Source organism: Bombus vancouverensis, chromosome 2, assembly GCF_051014615.1.
Source record: "Bombus vancouverensis nearcticus chromosome 2, iyBomVanc1_principal, whole genome shotgun sequence".
Lineage (NCBI taxonomy): Eukaryota > Metazoa > Arthropoda > Insecta > Hymenoptera > Apidae > Bombus > Bombus vancouverensis.
Window position 1 is genome coordinate 15,062,959 of NC_134912.1, and position 19,734 is coordinate 15,082,692.

At 36.6% G+C, this 19,734-nt stretch overlaps 4 protein-coding genes across 12 annotated transcripts in view; 1 reads left to right on the plus strand and 3 right to left on the minus strand.

Moving 5' to 3' along the window:
- Window positions 1–160: 160 nt before the first annotated feature.
- Window positions 161–4,629, minus strand: LOC143302410 (omega-amidase NIT2-like). 2 transcript variants are annotated; one of them, XM_076627910.1, is made up of 6 exons: window positions 4,524–4,629; window positions 4,290–4,436; window positions 3,542–3,726; window positions 2,968–3,136; window positions 2,460–2,693; window positions 161–428 (listed from the first exon to the last, which is right to left on the minus strand). In XM_076627910.1, the coding sequence occupies exons 1-6, from the start codon at window positions 4,606–4,608 to the stop codon at window positions 400–402; spliced, it is 849 nt and encodes a 282-aa protein (XP_076484025.1). In that variant the 5' UTR covers window positions 4,609–4,629; the 3' UTR covers window positions 161–399. The 2 variants fall into 2 exon arrangements, with proteins under 2 accessions (XP_076484025.1, XP_076484024.1); XM_076627909.1 differs by lacking the exon at window positions 161–428 and adding an exon at window positions 1,962–2,308.
- On the plus strand, window positions 4,038–13,193 carry LOC117162827 (uncharacterized). 6 transcript variants are annotated; one of them, XM_076627903.1, is made up of 3 exons: window positions 4,038–4,205; window positions 7,734–8,450; window positions 11,110–13,193. In XM_076627903.1, exon 3 carries the CDS (start codon window positions 11,120–11,122, stop codon window positions 12,608–12,610), a length of 1,491 nt encoding a protein of 496 aa, XP_076484018.1. In that variant the 5' UTR covers window positions 4,038–4,205; window positions 7,734–8,450; window positions 11,110–11,119; the 3' UTR covers window positions 12,611–13,193. The 6 variants fall into 6 exon arrangements, with proteins under 6 accessions (XP_076484018.1, XP_076484019.1, XP_076484020.1 ...); XM_076627904.1 differs by having other exon boundaries at window positions 8,091–8,450; XM_076627905.1 differs by having other exon boundaries at window positions 8,207–8,450.
- Window positions 4,742–6,903, minus strand: LOC117162826 (G-patch domain and KOW motifs-containing protein-like). 3 transcript variants are annotated; one of them, XM_033344799.2, is made up of 5 exons: window positions 6,608–6,900; window positions 6,147–6,498; window positions 5,964–6,067; window positions 5,542–5,849; window positions 4,742–5,320 (listed from the first exon to the last, which is right to left on the minus strand). In XM_033344799.2, the coding sequence occupies exons 1-5, from the start codon at window positions 6,745–6,747 to the stop codon at window positions 4,836–4,838; spliced, it is 1,389 nt and encodes a 462-aa protein (XP_033200690.1). In that variant the 5' UTR covers window positions 6,748–6,900; the 3' UTR covers window positions 4,742–4,835. The 3 variants fall into 3 exon arrangements, with proteins under 3 accessions (XP_033200690.1, XP_076484021.1, XP_076484022.1); XM_076627906.1 differs by having other exon boundaries at window positions 5,190–5,358; window positions 6,608–6,903; XM_076627907.1 differs by having other exon boundaries at window positions 5,190–5,349; window positions 6,608–6,901.
- Window positions 13,194–13,195: 2 nt separating the features above from the next.
- Window positions 13,196–19,734, minus strand: part of LOC117162836 (uncharacterized) — a 70,856-nt gene continuing 64,317 nt past the window's right edge. Inside the window, exons 3-13 of the mRNA XM_076627914.1 lie at window positions 19,222–19,300; window positions 16,123–16,349; window positions 15,597–15,634; window positions 15,145–15,249; window positions 14,861–15,056; window positions 14,435–14,772; window positions 14,155–14,323; window positions 13,973–14,047; window positions 13,756–13,905; window positions 13,402–13,566; window positions 13,196–13,333 (exon numbers count right to left, since the gene is read on the minus strand). Of these exons, the coding sequence (XP_076484029.1) occupies window positions 13,226–13,333; window positions 13,402–13,566; window positions 13,756–13,905; window positions 13,973–14,047; window positions 14,155–14,323; window positions 14,435–14,772; window positions 14,861–15,056; window positions 15,145–15,249; window positions 15,597–15,634; window positions 16,123–16,349; window positions 19,222–19,300 (1,650 nt within the window). The 3' untranslated portion in view covers window positions 13,196–13,225. The remainder of the gene's footprint in view (window positions 13,334–13,401; window positions 13,567–13,755; window positions 13,906–13,972; window positions 14,048–14,154; window positions 14,324–14,434; window positions 14,773–14,860; window positions 15,057–15,144; window positions 15,250–15,596; window positions 15,635–16,122; window positions 16,350–19,221; window positions 19,301–19,734) is intronic.

Sequence of the window (19,734 nt, forward strand, 5' to 3'; positions counted from 1 at the left end):
TATTTAATATAACAACTTTACTCAATATACGCGTAGGATTTTAAATGTCATGAGGGTTGCAGCGGACTCAATTTTAATGTACCTCGATATCTTAGCTTCTTATAATATCCTAATAAAATGTTATTTATCGATTACAATTGTCCTGTCGTATTTTATAGTGTTTGCTTTATAAATGTGAACTTTATTCAAAAAGAGTTCATCGATGATTATCCATTACAGGTTGTTAATAAACCTGAATTATGCACAAAGGAATTGCCGTTAATAACTTAAGATTCTCTGCCCGTCGTACAGGGTACATATAGTAATTATTCTCGACGATCGTAACGTTTAAGTCCAATTCGAGCTTATAGTCCCATGCGAGTTAAACAACGACAATAGTTTGAATTTCTATTTGTTCGTTTATCGTCTGTTTATACCCGGAGCACCTGCTGTAAACCAATACAAAATTTATTAGATCTGTGGCGGATCGGTATCAACAGGACGCCGACAGGTCGAGGCATCAACGCGGCGCAACACCTCCCGGGCGATCCGCGGGTACCAACCGCCAACATTAGAGGGCTACGACGACAACGAGTCTGTCTGTCTAACTCGCTAGCGGTCGAATATACGAGCGATTGATATAAATACCGCACCTAGCGAGACTCCCTCTACGTCTAAGGCAGGGACTACCGGGCATAGCCTTACTGACGAGTCCACCGGTAGTCCCGGGACGAAACGCACTCTCACTCTCTTTTCATCTGCCTCAGATCTATAAATAACACATATAAAACTTATTAATTTATAATTAATATAAAATAGGAGAGCACGAAACTTCCTATTTTATGGATATGTTAAATCTTTGTAAAAAATACCATATCATTAGTATCATTTTAATCGTTCTAAAGGATTTAGCCGCATAAAGCTGTGACCCTTGGAAGAATCGATGTTCACGCGTGACAAATTGAAATTGTGCGAAGGTTCCGGTACGAACATCACAAGCCGAACACCGATACCAGGGGCACAGGCACATGTTCTGGGTTCATTATATATTTATAAAGGGCTGACGATTCAGTGGATGGTCCGGGTAAATTTAAATTGTAAATGAACGCATTGCTGGTTTCAAGTAAAAGCCTGGATAAGAGCGGATATGGTATGAGAGTCTGTCGTGGAAAGGGGAACAGGCCGCTTTTATTTGTAAAGTTTGAATCTCCTCGGTATTGAAGATGTTGAAGCTGCAAGTATGTATTTCATTTTAATCAATTCGAGACCGAGATTTAATTGTAAGACGATACCTAGGTGTCGGTACGATCTGAATGTTTAGTTGGAATGATTCTGTGTTTTACTCTCTCCAGGGTATCCTTTTCATACTTTGATTTTAAATCGATGACAATCTTAAATAGTATGCCTCATACTTTTAAAATATAAAATTATATACTATGTTATTCTATAATGTATTATGTACAGTTATATATATATATATATTATATTATTTATTATATATATATATATTATATTATTATATATATGTATAATAATTCTATATTGAAAAAAATATGAAATTAACATGATATATACATTACTACATAAGTTATATATAAAATATGTATATTATACCCTTGCCTACTGACTGATATGAATTTCTTTCGGTCTCGAATGCGTTAAAAGAGAGCGCAAAGAAGTCGAAATTACTTATTGTAATTAGTAAAACGACCTCTTTAAGTCTTTCATCGAGACAGACAGTCTACAGGTATTAATCGACCAATTTCTCCAAGCTGATAACTTCGAATTGATGTTTATATATAAGAAGTGTTATGTGTTAATCTGTCTAAATGTTTAAAAGGTGTTATAAATTAAATGTTGTTAAACGATACGTAATTGCCTTTTGATCGTAAATTTTACTATCAAGGGGTCTTTTATGTATGCGTAATCATTGTGAATTATAACAATTTATGTGATCGATATTAAAGGTGTTTAAAAGCATATTATTATTATATATTATTATTCTATATTATTATTCTCCTATATTATTATCCTATATTATTATAGCATTCCTATATTATTATAATATCCAATTACATGTTGATACACAAGATATACAGATTATTATTTATAACGTTTTGGTTTTCTTAATTGAGTCATTCATTTAGTACAAATGATAAGAAATTAGTAATAATTCACAAAAAAAGGATATTATAGTAGAAATATTATAAAAAAACATTTTCTGTTTTAGTGTAGAGTTACTCCTTCTTACAGACAGTGTCGTACAAATCTGTACGTCTCTGAGAAAATGTAGGTATCTGAGCCCTTACTTCCTCAACAACTTTTAGATCTGTTAGAAAAAAGAAACATACGAAGTAATAAGTAATGCTTACTAATAAATTCAACAAATACAGAGGAAGATGGCTAAATCGATAAATTAACGAGACTAAAAATTAATTACATCATGGGTCTCTCGCTTTTAATTTTAAGCTGTAAATTACCGATATCGGTGACTGCCATATTCTCTTGAGTTTCCAAATCGTAAAGAATCTTTCCCCAGGGATTGGTCAACTGTGTATGCCCCCATGCGACGTAACTTGCTGAAGGAACACGAGCCGGTGATATGCAAGCAACGTATAATTGATTATCATTCGCTCTGGAACGCTGAAGTAATGACCAGTGCAGTGGTCCAGTGGTCATATTGAATGCCGCTGGATATATCAGCATTTGGCAACCTAACCCAGAGAAGCAGGAAATATGAAGCCACCGAATACCAATTAACTTCGTAGTTGCACGGTTCACATTCCATCATTTCTGAATATGCGAGGGCAGTCCTCTTATTGTGCTTTTAATTCTTTTATTTGTTTCATTTTCAGCAAATATACTGGTTTTTTAAATTAAGCTTCTTTTTATACAGAGTTACAGATTATATTAATTTTATATAGAATATATTTAAGAAAGATATTTAATTTTTTGCTAGTTAAGTATTGATCGATTAAATTACTGTACCTTTGTTCCGATAAATGCGTGCCATTTCCTCGAATCTAATATCATAGCAAATGCCAATACCTATTTTGCAGCCCTTCACATCGAACGTCGTTAGGGAGTTACCAGGACTGAGTGAATCACTCTCTCGAAAAGTAATCTTATTAGGAATGTCGATGTCGAATAGATGTACCTAATAACATAAAAATGTAGTCGCTAATTCTATTGCTGCAACTTTTGTAATTTAATATCAAAGTTACCAACTCCTAAACTTTAATTATTTTTTATTTAATAACTGACAGCGTTTTCATCACTTTCTTTTATTTAAAAATCTTATCATTTAATAATGTTTAAAAAGGAGAAAAAATAAGTATTTTCGTATGTGAAAAATTTATATTACACATTACAACAAAAATGAGCGTTTCCCGTATCATAACGTATTTTATAAACCGTAAATTATAGAATTGGTTATAGTATACGTATGTACATATGTATATTCCTAAATTGTGTATATTCCTAAATGTATATTCCTAGATAGAGTCACTTTCTTCACCCCAATATTTTCGAATTCAAAGCCATAAAGGAATATATTACTTACCTTTCGGTGTTTTGCTATCAAAGTTCCATCGGGACCCCAAATAGTACAGGTATTGTACAATTTATCGCCCTCTATTTCAGGCATCGTACCACCAACTACATAGATGTTGTTTTCTTTAGCTGCATTCGATAAAGCAACGCTCGTTTCACCATCAGGAATACTCTCGGCGTATTTTGGAAAGTACTCTGCATTGCAATATTTCAATTAATGAAAAATAACTGTCTTCTGTTCCAACCATAAATTAAATTGAAATTTTTGTCAGTTTTTTATTTTTTAAATTATTAAAATAACTAAGTTTTATATTTCGACTTAATTAAATATGCAATTACTTAGCTAATAGTATATATAATAAATTGTTTCTACAGGTTCAAAATGAAAAATGAATATTTAGAAATATTTAATTACGACAATGCTATTTGTGTTAGCATCAGTGGCTTGTTACTCAACGACTTTGCTAGTACTTTTTGAAACATAAAGTTAGTTTTCAATTAACACTTATACTAGAGGCGGAATTATAAATGCAAAATAATTGATAATACTAATTTATAAGTACCTAATTATTAGTATCTTAAAAAATATATTTATACAAAAATCACGATAATCATGAAAATGGGGAAATCCTATATTCTCGACTCAATTCACAATCTTTATGGAAGTATAAACGGTAAGGTAATTTATCTACTTTTACTTTTTTCTATATAGTTGTTACACACATGGTAAATTATTGAAAAAAAAAACAAATTATTACGTATTCCATATGGTGAATTAAAGCATTCAGGAAGAGCTATAATATCAGCATTGTGCTCTTTTGCGCTAGAAATGTAGGAAACTGCCCGCTCTACATTTTTGCGTTTTACTTCATTTACTTCAAGTTGTACCAACGCCAAGCGAAATGCTAAAATGTTGGAAAAGTTAAATACATTCGGTTATATATTTCCCATACTTTTTATCTATAAATACTTTTTACATAGTGAATACTTACTCGACATCGTTCGCACTACTTGTTTAGCGATGTTTGTAAGTATCATAATGTTGAGGTTATGTATGGTACTACTCAATATCAACATTACGTAAGCAATACGCAGGGATTTTTAATAATTCTTGGTAAAGTTTAGGACATTGATTTTGATGTAATTGTAAACATTATTACATATTATAATCAAATGTAATTTCCAGTTAAGGGTAAGAAAATAAATATACTTTTGTAAAAATACATTTTATTATAAAATGTGTATAAATAAAATTGTACAATTTATCTTGAAAGTAAAATGACCGAATACGTTCCTGGGAAATATTACTGCCTACTAAATGATCGAGATCTTGATCTTTCTCGTCTTTTGTGTTTCTTTCTGTCTGCATAATCTCTGGATTTCTTATCTCTAACTTTTTCTCTTTCTTTGTCTTTCTTTTTATGTTTTTTACTTGATCTTTCAGATGAGCAATCGTGTTTTTTATGTTTCTTTGACTTCTTCAATCTTTTTGATTTATAAGAATCACTACTATTAGAATTACTTCTTTCTCTCCGTCTCTTCTTTTCAGAATCACTATCGCCGTCGTCATTAGATTCGGAGCGCCTTTTTCGTCTTTCTGATTTTTTATCCCCCATTTTATCATACTTGTCCTTATTATGCATCGTACTTTTGATTTTCTTTCGTTTATTACTACTCTTGTCACCATCTTCACTGTCTTCGGGTTCAGGGGACATTGATCTTTTTCTATCCGTCTTTTGCTTGAGTCCCTTGGATTCCTTGTCCTTATATTCCTCATACTTTTTTGTATCTGAAATTAACCCCATAAAATACTAAAAGCTAAAACCTCTACATTTATCATATTTCATATAAAAATATAAGGAACCTTTAAAAAATTGCTTACAACAACACACTTACAGGTACTCTTAAATTAGTTTTTCTACATGTCTGATTATGTCTTTATATGTCTATGTCAATTCAAATTTATTTTCTTAAAAGTCCCTTAATGAAAAACTAACTCTTCATACTAACTTAGAACTTTTGAGTTCTTTGAATATTCTGATTTAGTCACTGGCTGTACCATAAATTCATTTACAGATATTATATTTCCACCAAGAGCTAGTTTTATTATGAGCCTTCCTGCATCATCATCGAATCCTTCTATTTGACCATAATTATTACTTTGTTTTCCAGCTATAATTTTCACAAATGTTCCTTTCTCGATTTTAAGTTCTTCCTCTTCTTTTTTGGAATCTGTATTTTTCTTCTGCAATGCTACTTTGTCTGCGCCAAGACCCATACCTTTTGGTCGTAATTCTGGTATGACAGCTGCTACTAATCTGTAATAGTTAGTATAAAAAATTGTGAAATAAAAAATGATGTTCTCTGTTTACTTTCCAATAAGTGATGTATTAAACACATATAATTAATTTAATCTAGAGTAAAATTCATACTTTTCATTTCTACCAATTCCCTTTCCCGGTTGCCATCCCATTCCCCGTAACATTGCTACACCAAAAGCATCAATAGGAATTTTTTCATAATCTTCTAACGTAGACTGAAAAATACAAAACAATATTTATAATATGCAAATGTAATACATCTGTGCTTTGCAGATCTATATGTTGATAACGTACCTGTTCTTTGCCTCTTAATGATTCATCTTCTACTAAAGGTAAAGTTAAATCATTTGTTTTAGTATCATGTTCATTCTTTGACTTAAGTTCCTCAATGATTTCTTTAGCCGCTTGCTCTTCTAAAGTAACAACTTTATTTTCACTATCTTCAACTGGCTCTTTCTTTATTGATATTATTGGCGATGTTTTTCCATTAGATAGCTTTGACTCGTTAACATTAGTGTCTTCTACCTTTTCCTTATCTGCCTTCGGAAGGAAAATGTCTGCATCTATTTTATTAACAATTCTATCGTGCCAGGTTTTTGAACCTAGCAATGGAATAATTAAAGGTTCATCTTTTTTTTCTTCCTCACTGAAATAAAAGATTGTTTTCAAATATATGTATTCCGTTATTGGTGATTTTTATAGGTTAGGTTGAGGTTATGTGTTTCTCGATTATAAATTTTACTTTTCGAACTCACCCTATTACTTTAATACCTTTTTCATCAAGACATTCAATGTAATCAACTTTCTTTTCTTCTTGTGGAATAACATTTTTTAACACAGGTTTCCTAATAGATTTCGCAAAACCGAAAGAAATCTTCTTTCCCTCTTCTGCCATTTGTTTGTTATTTTAACACTGACTTATAGATCAATACACATGTATATATTAGACATAAAGATTGATATCACTTGAAACTATGTACATGAATCTAATATCCTACTATACTTTATTAATCTACTCACAATTACTTTCACATTACTAAAATTTTATTCCGACGATATATCAAGCGACTGAATAAGCGATATTAAAGTAAACATATATCAGAGAGGAAATAACAAGAACTGACGCCTATGGTTCTCTATGTTACCGAGCTAGTGCTGCACCATGCGGCCAAGTGCCGACAGCGGCTAGGATATCTTAGAGAGAAACTGAGAGTATTACCTCTTATGGTTCTCTTTGTTATCGGAGTAGTGCTGCACCATGCATCCAAATGCCGAAAGTGACACATGCTAGTATATGCCTGCCTATACGTTTGAATCGGAAAATCGATAATGTGTTCATGTGAAAGTTCATATTTCCCCAGGAGCTGTATTTTGATAGGTTTAAGCTTCTAATAGAGCATTTTAAACGTATAGAGTATACTATGAAGTAGAGTGCGGATCATTTTGTATTCATAGAGAATTTAAATGTATAGAAATGTACAGAATGCTCATGATATGCAAAAATATACAAAATACTCAAAGTAAACCAATCATCAAAAAGTTTAGAAGGTGAAACAAATTTCTTTAATAATACCTAAATTAATTTTTATTTGTTAACAATTTACATTCTACTACGCTTTTAATTCTACCCTAGTTTATGCACCATAGCGCATGACAGCGCTATTATGTCCTTTACAATTTATTCAAGATCATTCTATTTTCAGATCAGATTCTCTATTCCGCTTTTTTTTGCATCCTGCAAATTATCGTATAGAGATGTAAAACGAAGGCTATTGCTCGTTAAAATTTGGCGTACTTTTGTTTTCATGAAAATATACATATGTTGAATTAAATAAACTAAACTATTGATAATCACATTGAAAGTATATATATATCGCTTAGATTTCACAGGTTATTTCGATATTGAAGTACTTCTTATGTACTAACGAAGAAGATAAAACATACTAATACGAGTATAGTTCAACTGAGCGATTATGATAATGTTAATGCGCATCTCCGAACGTGCAGAGGATAAATGAGCAGATAAGTTGCTCCCATCACTTTCTCCTTTGTTTCATGCAACTGTAACTCATAGAATGTAATGTATAAATGTATGTAACTATCCTTAACCACATTGACGAAATGATGATAGACATAATCACTTGTTTGTCAGTTGAAGATCTTTTCTTTCCTCTTACTACATATTTATGTACTCTTAACTTGTCTTTTTAGCAATACTATCGCTCGTTTGTTCTACAGTTTTCAGAATTCTACCTTTTAGCGTTCTACAGACGATCGGAGCGTGAATGTGCCCGTAGCCTGCCTGTTCCTATAAGCTACGTTAAACGATCATCTTCGATTGTGTTGGCTCGTAGATCGTAGAGGAAGTCATTTACCTATCTTTCGGAACAAGAACTACAGTTAAAAACAGCGACCAATTGAGAACGGTAGTTAAGTCTGCGAGTAGAGGGGTGAGCGTGTTTTAGCGGCGACAACAGCACACGGTATGCAGATACGAAGCCGGGGTAAACCGGGAAGCCGTAGTTCACGGACCGTAGTAAGCGTGGTAACTCTGAACAGTCAACGACATTCGAAAGCCGGCCACGCTCTGGAATCCAGGTAAATTTACTTGTTTTTTGTCTTAAATTTTCATTGAAATTTCTCTGCTTATAGATTATTATACGGTTAGAAATTGCATATTTTTGGAGATATCGGGGACTGGTACTTTTAAGCAATTTTGATTTTCATCGCTCATAAATTGAACCGAGAAAATTTCATCAATTTACTTACCGGCTATTAAAAAGTTTTAATGAAATGGGACAAATGGTAATTAGTTGCGGAAACAAGGACAGTTGTGCCAGAGTTACAGTGTGTCCTTTTAATTTCAATTAATTGTACAGCCTTAACGTGCAGATTTTGTTTTTATGCAAATGATGAGATATACGATACACTGGACTGGTTTCTCGATAGTTAACGTCTAAATGGTTAAAATAGGGAATGCTATAACAAAATTAATTCAAACATTTGATCAAAAGCCCATAATTTATCTTTCTTAGAAATAGTCTTATACTCTTACATATCTTTTATAAATTTTTCTTATATATATAAATCTAACATTTATCAAATATGTGACAATTTCTACTGCAATCAAACGTCTTATTTACCCTACGTAATGAAGCTAAGTTTAATTAACTTTCCTCAGTATCCTACATCACCAGTCACGCTCTCGATCCCGCTAGCTAAGCAATAAATCATCAAAAGTCGAGTTACAATTACGTTCTTATCCTACTTCAGAGCTCCTCACCTATCCGTTATCCAATTTCCTCTTCGGAATCCCATCGTGAAACCGACAATTATCTACTGTTCACCGGTATGCGTACAGTTGACCGAATCGAGGTAATGAGACAGCTGAGTTGAATGTTAAAAAGTTTGCATATTTTTGTAATTTGAATGGCGTAAGGGAAAATAAGACGTTTGATTCGCCCGAGATCGTTTCATCCTGTACGGCACCAACGTTTCATAAAATATTATATAACGCAATTTGGAAAACAGGGTTGAGAATCATAGTGGTGTAAGTTAGGCCATTGCCAGTTTTCATAAAATAATCCTCTGTGTTTATTACCGTAAAAAATAGATTACATCTGTTCAAATCGTGAAAACAGAAATGGCAGAGAATAAAGTTACGACCTAATCAGTTCTGAAACCAAAGGGAAGATATGTTTGAGAGTAAAAATGAATTCAAACATTTGGAATTACGACTTAAACCACTATGACATTGAATTTGTCGTATGAAACCTACGCGTTGGAGAACGTGTCGAGGATGTCCCGAAACGTAGTTACAAATTAAGACAGGTCCGCGAGGCTAACTGTAAAAGAGCGAGCGTAACTGTGCGGAGTGGATGTTAACGGAGAAGATCTTCCTGCCGAAGATTTGTTCCGCTATGTCTAGACGTTCTATCCTTTGTTTCCTCGTTGCATTTTTTTACCTTCGTTTTATCGCCACGAACAGTGTTGCTCGTCGTGCTCTTAACCGTGCAACAGTCGGACAAAAACCCGTCCTGCCTCGTATATAGCGTTCTGTTCGACACGGTCCACGAACTTACGGACAGATTTTTCGCGATTAAAAGAACAAGATAAGACAATTTCACGGTGATCTCATTGTTGTATCTGTATACGGAAGTCTCATGGTTGTCGAAGTTTGTGCAGCAATTCTTCTTTCTCTTTCTCTTTTAATTATCGTTTTTGCAGATGAATGATCGTGGTGTAGAACCACGTAGATGATTGATGTTGATGGTGCAGTAATGGGCGGTGATGCCTGAAACCTATATAATACACTTGAGTTGTATCAAGCATATACATCAGCATGTTTTTTCGACTTCGAGTCGGTTTTACGTGTTCTTATGTTATTGTAACAATTAAGTTACCATAAATATAGCAGTTTTCCCAATGGATCCACGCGTCGAGAGAAGCTGAATCACGTAAAACATACATTTCCGTGTAATGTTATACAAATAACAGCCTAAGAAGAGTAGACATTTTTTATTACGATCATATATGTATATTGAAAATTAGCGATCGTTGCAACGTTATTAAACATCATCGGAATGAAAAATTTTGACGGTAGATACGAATCGTCTGACGGTACTGGTGCGTTGAACTCTCTGTGGTTGCGCGCGTACGCGTGTCGAGTCGAATTCTAGTTCGATTTCGCGGGAGGATGCTATGGTAAATGTAGTCGAGTGAACAATCGCGCTACCGGATCTACGCGTAGTCCGGAACTCGGCGCATAATGCCGCGGAAACGGCTGGGAAATTATATTTGTTATGGGGAATCGACGACGCGGTCGGGGACACGATTTCATCTGAGCGCGCAGATTTACCGGACGGAACGGTCATTAAACGTCTGTCATGGTGCCTTCATGGTTTCACTAGGGTTTTGGTGAAAGCTTAGGTTGACATTCACGGTTCATTTAGACTGATAATTCGCGGTTTCATCTACTCCCTTTTATTCTCTTTTAAGCCTCCTTTTTCTATGCTTGGCTAGTTCCAGCGAATGTATTTAAAACTATTACAAGTCATTCAGAAGTTACGTTTCATAAATTAAAATACATAGAAGAATGGGGATTACATTCTCTTTTTTATCATTTATCTTCTATTATTAGAACACATATTATTTTTCAAAATTTGTCACTTGCATGTCTCATTTTCCTCTTGTTCGGCATTTCGATATCAGGAAACGAATTTGTATCTTCTACATGAAATCATCTCTTTAATTTCAGATAGACGAATATGCGGCTGCTTCTGTTCCAAATATCTCCGTTACTGTGCCTGTTGACGGAAATCGGCGCGGCGGGGATCGGCAAAGCATGGCAGATCCTGCCATACGCGACCGATTCCTGGAATCACCCATCGTGGCCGCGGCTCGACTCTTCCGCGTTCGAAGTTCGCAGCGTGAGCGGAGTCGGTCATCTCAATCCTTTCGAAACCGCTCAAAGTAATCTAAAAACCGACCAATCGAAATTCATCGAATCCAACACTGTTGCAATATCCAAACCGCACTCTGTGTTCAACCAGAAATACCTCGATCGATTCGAACCCACGTTCGAAGAGCCCTACGACCGATACGAAAGTCGTGGCGAAACGAATAACGCAGAGCACCGGGACAATATATTTAAAACGGGCCTAGCGATGAAGACGAAAGAGCCAGAAGAAGACGAAGATTCGACAAAGGCTACTGCGGATGAAGCAACGGGGGCCGTATCGAGGATTCGTCGCGATACAGAGAACGAGACGAGGCTGGAACAAATATCGAGCACTAAGAATGTCCGAGAAGTACGTCTTAGCTCCGCAGAAAATTGGTCCACTCAACCATTGTCTATAGAGTTTCCTCATAGAAGTAGCCTGGACCAGACGATGCACCAAACGGCAGACGGCGAAGAATTAGCAAACGCAAGAGGTTACCATGCTCCAAGAGCCGATTTCGTGACCAGCCAGCACAGGAGGAGTTACGAACAACGAGAAGCACGAGATATGCCAGTTACGAGAGGATACGACGACTACGACGTCCCGTGGTACAGAAGCGCTATCAGGGATCGAGACTACGATCCTTTATCCTACCGCCGTGGGTACAGTTATTATTACCCGGACCGTTACAGGATGGAAAGAGACTACTACATGCGTGTTCCCAACGATTATTCTTATTATTATGATCGGTACAGGGACGAGGACTTGGATCTATATGGCCGTAGCAGACCCACGCCCAAACCCAAAAGGATCATCTATTATGCCACCTTGCCGGAAATAGTGAGAAAACCTGTGGATCTGAGAAATTATCCTAGACCCTATGACGGAACTAGAACGCCAGTTTCTAGGGATGGAAGCTACAAACGTATTCCAGGAAACGTTGACCCTAGTAGATATCGGTATAGAAACCTTTACGATGGTTATGACAACTACTCGAAGAGGTCGAGCTTCGTGGAGAGGCCTTATCCTTATCCCGAAGACGAGGGTCGTCGTAAAGCGACGCTGGAAACTTTTCGAAACAACGATCCGTATGATCAGAATAACGAGAGGAAATTAGCTAATCAGATTTCGATGAGAAACGAGGGCAAATTGCCTTGGCCAGTGCAGATCGCGACAGAAGTGAGCGTGAAGGACGACGAGAGAATCCCTGGAAGGAAGATCTTTGGGGATACTAACGGATACGAGAGATTCCAGAGCGCACAGTTGCAGAAGGCACCGGACGCGACCGGATCGAGCGAGCTACAGAGCGACAATTGATCGCCGAATGAATTCTCTTTTTCACAGTTTAGTAGCGGATTTTTGGAAAGGATTTTGGACACCGTTCGCTTTGATGCATCACTGTCTTTCTCTACTGAATCTTGATAGGCAATTAAATAGGTCTGAATATTCTAAGCAAGCATCGATACTGGATGCTGTTTTAGTCGAAGTTAGACATGGGATAGATCTTTCAAAGTAATTGTATGATCATGCGTATTGTGATTTACGGATTCTCCGTTACTTTTCATACTTATTTATCGTTATTCATACGATCATCGTTCGTGGTGTTTGCTTTAGTACGTACAATTAGCATTTTCAATACAGAATTCTTTTAGGAAGATTTATGTATTGGTTCTTCATTGTCGCGTGTAAGTTTTAAAAGATTAATTTCATGATGACCTAGACCTAAAAGGCCAAAGTAGGTAACACGAGGGTTGGTGATGGTTTCCAGTCGATTTTTATACTACGATATAGACGAAATTTTTAGAAAGGGCGAACTGTATTTATTTGAAAATTATATCGAAAGTAATATTGCATTGTACATTTTGTTTATCAATATACAGCGAAAGGATTTTGAAAAGAACACGTGGAACCCCAAATTTCTCTGATCCTTTGTTACGTCTTTGTTTTCTTCGTTACCTTATTCAATAGAAACTTCGATAGATCTTTAGAGAATTGATTTGTCGCAATTATTCGATTTAATTCGACCATCCACAGATTAATCTGTAACGATTCATCTTTGTTTAACATCATTTAACGGTTTGAACTATTAATTTTTAGCAATAGATTACCGAATTTTTAGTCTTTCCATTAATAAAGCCAGACAATTCATCCGGTGTCATATTCAAAATATTACAGATAGTTTCTTGAGTTTCTCTTTCGCTTGCCTCATTTTCGTTCGAAAACTTTTGCGTTTCACGATCTCCTTGGAGTTCGTAGAGTTTTCTCAAAAATTCCTAATTTCAAGCAACATCTTATCAAGAGTTTTATAATTTAAAAAATAATAATATCTCATTTTATGATTAATCAATTATATTATTGATATAATTGACTAATTAATTTATGGGAAAACCTGTTTGCAACGTACGAAATTTCGGAAATTAAAAAATTAATATCGAAAGTATGTGTAACTGCATTATATGTACCTTGATGGCGTTTAAGTATTCGATATTCTGAGTTTTAGTAACCAGCAACTTCATTTTCGTTGACTTAATAGTCTCCTCGTATTTAGCTTTCACAACTTCAATCTCCTGTTGCACTGTCTCGCCACATTTTTTCGCACATTGCTTTTCCATCTGACCAATCAGATACAATTTTTATTTACGTAAAAATTACCAAACTACGTAGTACGAATCTTTTCACCTTTCCCTTCATGTCCGCCTTCGATTTTTCATTGTCTGACAGTAATTTATCCTTTTCATCATTTAAAACGGTAATCTAATAGGATAAATTAATTAGCCTTATTAAAGTATTCTAAACTATATTACACATATGCACAAGCTTATCAAAGTATTTTCTTCAGCATTTCTTTCAGAAATACGTACCTTTGCTTTTAATTGTGAGTTACTGTTTCGAACATTGCTCACTTCGTTCTCCAAGCTGCTCATTTTAGATACTAATTGATTTTTTTCTTTAGTCAACTCTGTCAGCTGACCCTTGTAACTGTTCAATAAAAATCCCTTGTTGGCGTTCGCCGACTCCAATCGTACTAATCTAAATTATTTTATTAGTTTATTAAAAACGAAGATAACGCGATTACTAATCAAATTTGTAGCCAATTCGGAATACCAACAACTTCTTTTTCATTAAACAAATTTCAAATACTTGTTTTTAAGGTGAGCAATGGTCGCCGAATCCTCTTCCACTTTTTTCTTCAGATTTGCCAGCTCTCTGTTCTTACACGCGTCTCGAGAATTCCCCCTATGGTGTTCCTTCCCCGTGGTGTGCTGCAACCAGTCCCGCGTGTCATCTATCTTCCTCTTTAAGGAAAGATTTTCGCTTATTAGATTGTTCAAATTCGTTTCGGTTGCCTCCATTTCTTGCTTCAGCTGGTCGAAGCATTCGCTGATCGACTCGTGCTCCTCGCATTTACTTTTTAGCTTCCTCCGAGTCACGGCTAATTCTCGTTTCAATTTGTTCATTCTTGCCACTGTCGTGTGCAGCTGATAAAAGCGAAGCGCGTGACACGAATTCCAATTCGATATCGCTGTCTTCGTTTCTAAAATACTCTGTTACTCTAAATCGATATACCTTCTTACGTAATCTACTCGCAATCCTCTCGTCACACTTTAACTTTCTACGAGATTTAATTTGATAATTACTACTCCTTCTCTGATCTACTGTACGGGGACCAAAATTTTCCAAAACAGAGGTACAAATACGCACGATGTTTTCTTGCAACATCTCGTTTTCTTTACGTGCTTCTGCTTTCGCGTTTTCTAACAATCTGTGTTGGACAAGAGCTCGATGTAAGCAACACGCTTTTTAATTACGTTATCGTTTATACAAGCAGAACGTTCCGTATGTAACTTTACTTTTTGTACTTTTCTTTCGCGATTGGTTTCGCCTTCAAAGCCACTTCCAGATCTTCTTTCGTTCGAGTGAGCTTCGCTTCCAGCTGCGATATGATCGTCTCGTATCTAATGGACAAATTTGAGATTAATCAAATTTAACGAGAAGATACTCGAAGATTAAGAGGCTGAATATTTAAATATTAGAGATCTACCGCTCTTTGATTCTAGCTCCCAGAAATTCACTTTTGTCGTGCAAATACCTTTGTTACACCCTGTATAAGTAGATACGAGTTTGGAGAAAAATTTCATTAATCCACGGCTACGATTAATTTTGGCATATTTTCGCGCGATCGAATTTCCCTTGAATTTCTGGCCGGCTGGAAAAATCGTCAGACTTTTTCGACAAAAGATTAAAAAAAAAAAAAAAAAAATGAAGGAAACAGACCGCTTTTATATATTCTCTATAAACTCACTCGGCCTCCTTGTTCGGCGATATTTTCCCCTTTGTCCGCTGCTCGATGCGCCAATTCGATTCGACGTGGATATTTCGTTCCGGCAAAAAAGGAAAATTTACATTAGGTACGCCGGCTGATATTGTGGAAAAGTCGTTGTTTGTTTTCCGTCGAAATTCGAATTGAATAGTCGAGTGGATTTTATGAAAACTCTTATACATTGCAGATGTATTTTTTCTTTTTTCTTTTTCTTTTTTGTTCAACTTGCTAGCCGTGCAAGACGAATACCGTACTACGTGTGTGTATTTAAAAATGGTGAGCCTTTCACATACTTGACAAACGAGTATAAATTGAAAACAGGAATCTTATTTGACTGGATGTATAAACGAAGAGTCTCCGAGAAGCGATCCATATAACAAAAACTGATATAAATTTTGAATGTTTAAATTCTTCAAATTCAATAACACACGATTGGAAGTTCCGACGGATCGTTCGAATTTTTGTTTGAGAATTTTGCAATATTTTAATATACATACTCTTTGCATACCTCAGTCCCTCTGGCGAGGGCTTCCTCGATCAGGCATTGGGGAGCAGGATCCTCGTCGATACACCGAAATGCCGACAGTTTTTTTTCTTTGAAATGAACGCACGACGGGGCGAAATGATTCGCCTCAGTCGATAGTTTATTATCGTAGAGATTTTTCTCGTCCAACTGGATAGCTTCGATGGGAGTTTGTGTACAAATTGTTTTTGTTTCTGTGTCGAATCTTTTATCTAGAAGACGTATAAAAGGCAATACACAATGTACAAATAGTATTTGTAAGATATTATCGGAGGAGCGTTCGAGTTCTGTGCGCTACTGCCACCTGGTGATGTTTCCCGATATTATCTACAGCAATGAAATCTGCTATATCGATAAATTCGCACAACTCGAAAAACAAGCATATTGTTCGATAATGTTATTGCATTTTCACATACGATATTTAAATCGGAAAAAACGGGACAAAGTATTCATAAAAATATTGCCGTAAAAAGCGATATCAAAGATATCTTACTATTGGAATTCTACAATATTAAAGTACTATCGTTCGTATTTAAAATATCAGAGTAGGGTAACAAATAATTCCGATTATACAGATTTCTTATTAAAAGAATACTTTCACCAACAAAATTAAATTACCGAATGTAATCTCATAACTATACAAACACCTCATCGAGAACTCGTTCGTATTCGGCCAGCGAAAATTCCATTTCTCCATTCGTCGAAGGTAATAGGAAATTAGAACCGAAGCGTGTCCGCAAAGGGAAGCTTACGAGATAGCTTACAATCTTTAGAGTCGAATTACTTAAACAAAGGCGTTTCCAGTGGAGATTACTGTTATTGGAGGCGACTCGCCATTCTCGATCGTAGCGAAACCGCCAGTCGACAATGTATAAAGATACAATTCGAACGGACGTGAAATTTCTACAAAAGTGGGGGTTTCGTGTGGGTAATACGACCGGACACGACTATCGGCGAGACAAAACGAACATCCCCTCCATTCCAATCTGCCTGGTCGGACCGTATTATCGGATATTATCGGGCCATATGGAATTTGGGGCCGAAAATAGTCCCGTGCAGGAAATTGCTAACGACTTAAACGTTGGGGCGGTGCGCAAAGACCGTAAGTCCCATGGGCCCAGTTGTGATGGATGGTCCTTGGCCAGTCTGTAATTTGAAGGCGTTATATGTGCACCCTGACGCCGTATACTTTTGCAACAATCTTCCATATGTCCCCGACTGTCCCCTTTAACTGGTCCGTGGTTTCACAATCGATCACTGCTCGTCATTCGTCGACGCGAACGAGCTCCGACGGAATTTCTCTTAATTCGATCGGTGAGAAATATCGTCGGATCCTAAATTCTCTAGAAATACAAGAATTAAACGTAATATCGCACTTTGATTTGCACAAGATTTTAAAGATATGGACATATATAAATATATATGTATATACGTATATTTTTTTTTTTTATTTTTATTTTGCGAAAAATTAGGAATTTACGTAAATTTCGTTTGCGATAAGATTCCAGCCTGCGATCAGATCTCTCGATATCGAAATCATCGTTCTTTTTTTGCAATTTTACATACGTAAGGCTAAAAGTCGAAAGGAAGAGTAAAGTAAGAAAAAGAGATTGAGAAGTTGTTATTACATTCGCAAGATTAAAGCACGGAAAATTGTAACAGCATGGTCAACGTTCAATAAACTAGTACTAATTAGACGGAAAGGGCTTACACGCGTAGCTTGCACGCGCTAATGAAATTTGTTTGTCAATTAAATGGCGATGCCGGTGAATTTTCCCTATACTTTGCCCCTTGGTCGGCACGCTAATTAATTTCCACGCTCGAGTTCACTTTATTTATGCGCGACAGGCTTCAAAATTGCAGCACGGCCGCTGCTTGTATATTTACGCGGGCAGGTAGACTGCGCAGACCGCAGCGTGCAAAAATAGCTCGCGCGAATTGGGACCGGCGTTTCGCTGACCGAAACACCCGCGTACACTCTGTAAATTGATCCCAGACTGAATTGATAGCTGGAATATTCGGGGCTTTCTTTATTTGAAAACAAGGGAAAAAAATAAAAAAAAAAGATGAAAAAAATGCGAACAAAATACCTTTCCCGTTGTGTAGCGATCTGGTTTACGCTGTTCGCGCTGTTTCGACGTTGCATGAATATGCATGTAAGGTTAACTCGTTATATTCTTTTTTATTTTACCAGCTTCGCGTAGGCAGGCTGCGTAGTGCCCTAAGGTTTAAGCCAATAATCATTTAATTGTTTAGAATAGCAATGGCGCGTGAAAAATTCCAACATACAGACGTATAGGTTATGTTCGATGATTATCGAATTCGAAGAGTACAATTCTTAATTACAATTTACATCAATTTGGTATCGACGGTGTAACCGGGCGAGGAACAATCCAAATTTTGCCGTATTGATTGGCGATAATTGCGTGCAATCCAAAGAAAAAGAAAAGAAATTGGTAACCTACCTATTTACTACGAATAGTACGCAACTTGACGATGTAACCTCAACGCTTCATAAAATTCTAAACACTCTTACGCTCCAATTCGAAAAATCCTGACAGCCTGCCGGCCCAACAAAACTACCGTAACGTAAAATACTCTTCCATCGACCGAGCCATTTCTAATAAACTATGTATTTCGTTACGAAATCTCGTTTCGTTACGGTGTAGACGTAGAGAAGCTCTCTTCCCCCCCTCCCCTCCCCCCTCCACTTACCATGCGACCTAGTACCATGAAATTATTGTAGATAATATGTGGATAGTTAGTCCGCGATTAGTCTGTCCAACGGATTATATTCCTCCCCTTTTCATTCCTGTGGTGCCCCGGGGGCAGCAGCGCTGTGATAAATGACCGAATCCTTTAGTGTTTTTTACCCGCGGACCGCTTAGCTGATTCGTTCCCCTCCCTCCCCCCCGCCCCCCGCCTCACCCCGTCCCGGCGTCGCCCGTGCACACGACCCGTCCTTACCCCCTCATCGCCTGTCCCGGAACCTGCGCCGACTGGACGAAGGTCGCCGCCACAATTTCGTCGTAAATCACTGCAAATCGTTGATGTAAAACGGCACGGGTAATTAGATACACTAACCTGCGACGGGGCGCGTTTCTTGCGCGTCAGCGAGCGACGAACAGCCATTCTGCTTCTGGTTCGCGTTCCTCACGATCTTCTGCAACAGACAACGAATAACGCGTGCTTTTATTCCGCGTCCAGAGTCTTAGATAGCCGTTTCTATGTTTCCTTAACGATATTTCTTTTTCAGCAGAAAATCGCTTGAAATTCTCGTCATTTCTGTACGTTTTTACGGCGAGATTGCCTGTAACTGTTTGAAATAATCGAGCTATGAAATATCGGTATTTAACGTTAAGTATTAGGTTGTTTGAAAGGATTCTTTCGTTTTATGAGGAAGTAATAGGCGAACAACATTTTTTGTTTTATGTCATTTTATTGAATTATGTACGATGCATTTTGTGCCGATCGAAGGACGTTCCATTGAATAATATAAAACAAAAAATGTTTCCTTACGAAAGAAGAGAAGCTTTCCGGACAACCTGGTATTAAATATGAACGGCAATCTCTGGTTGCGATGCAACTTCGTTAACA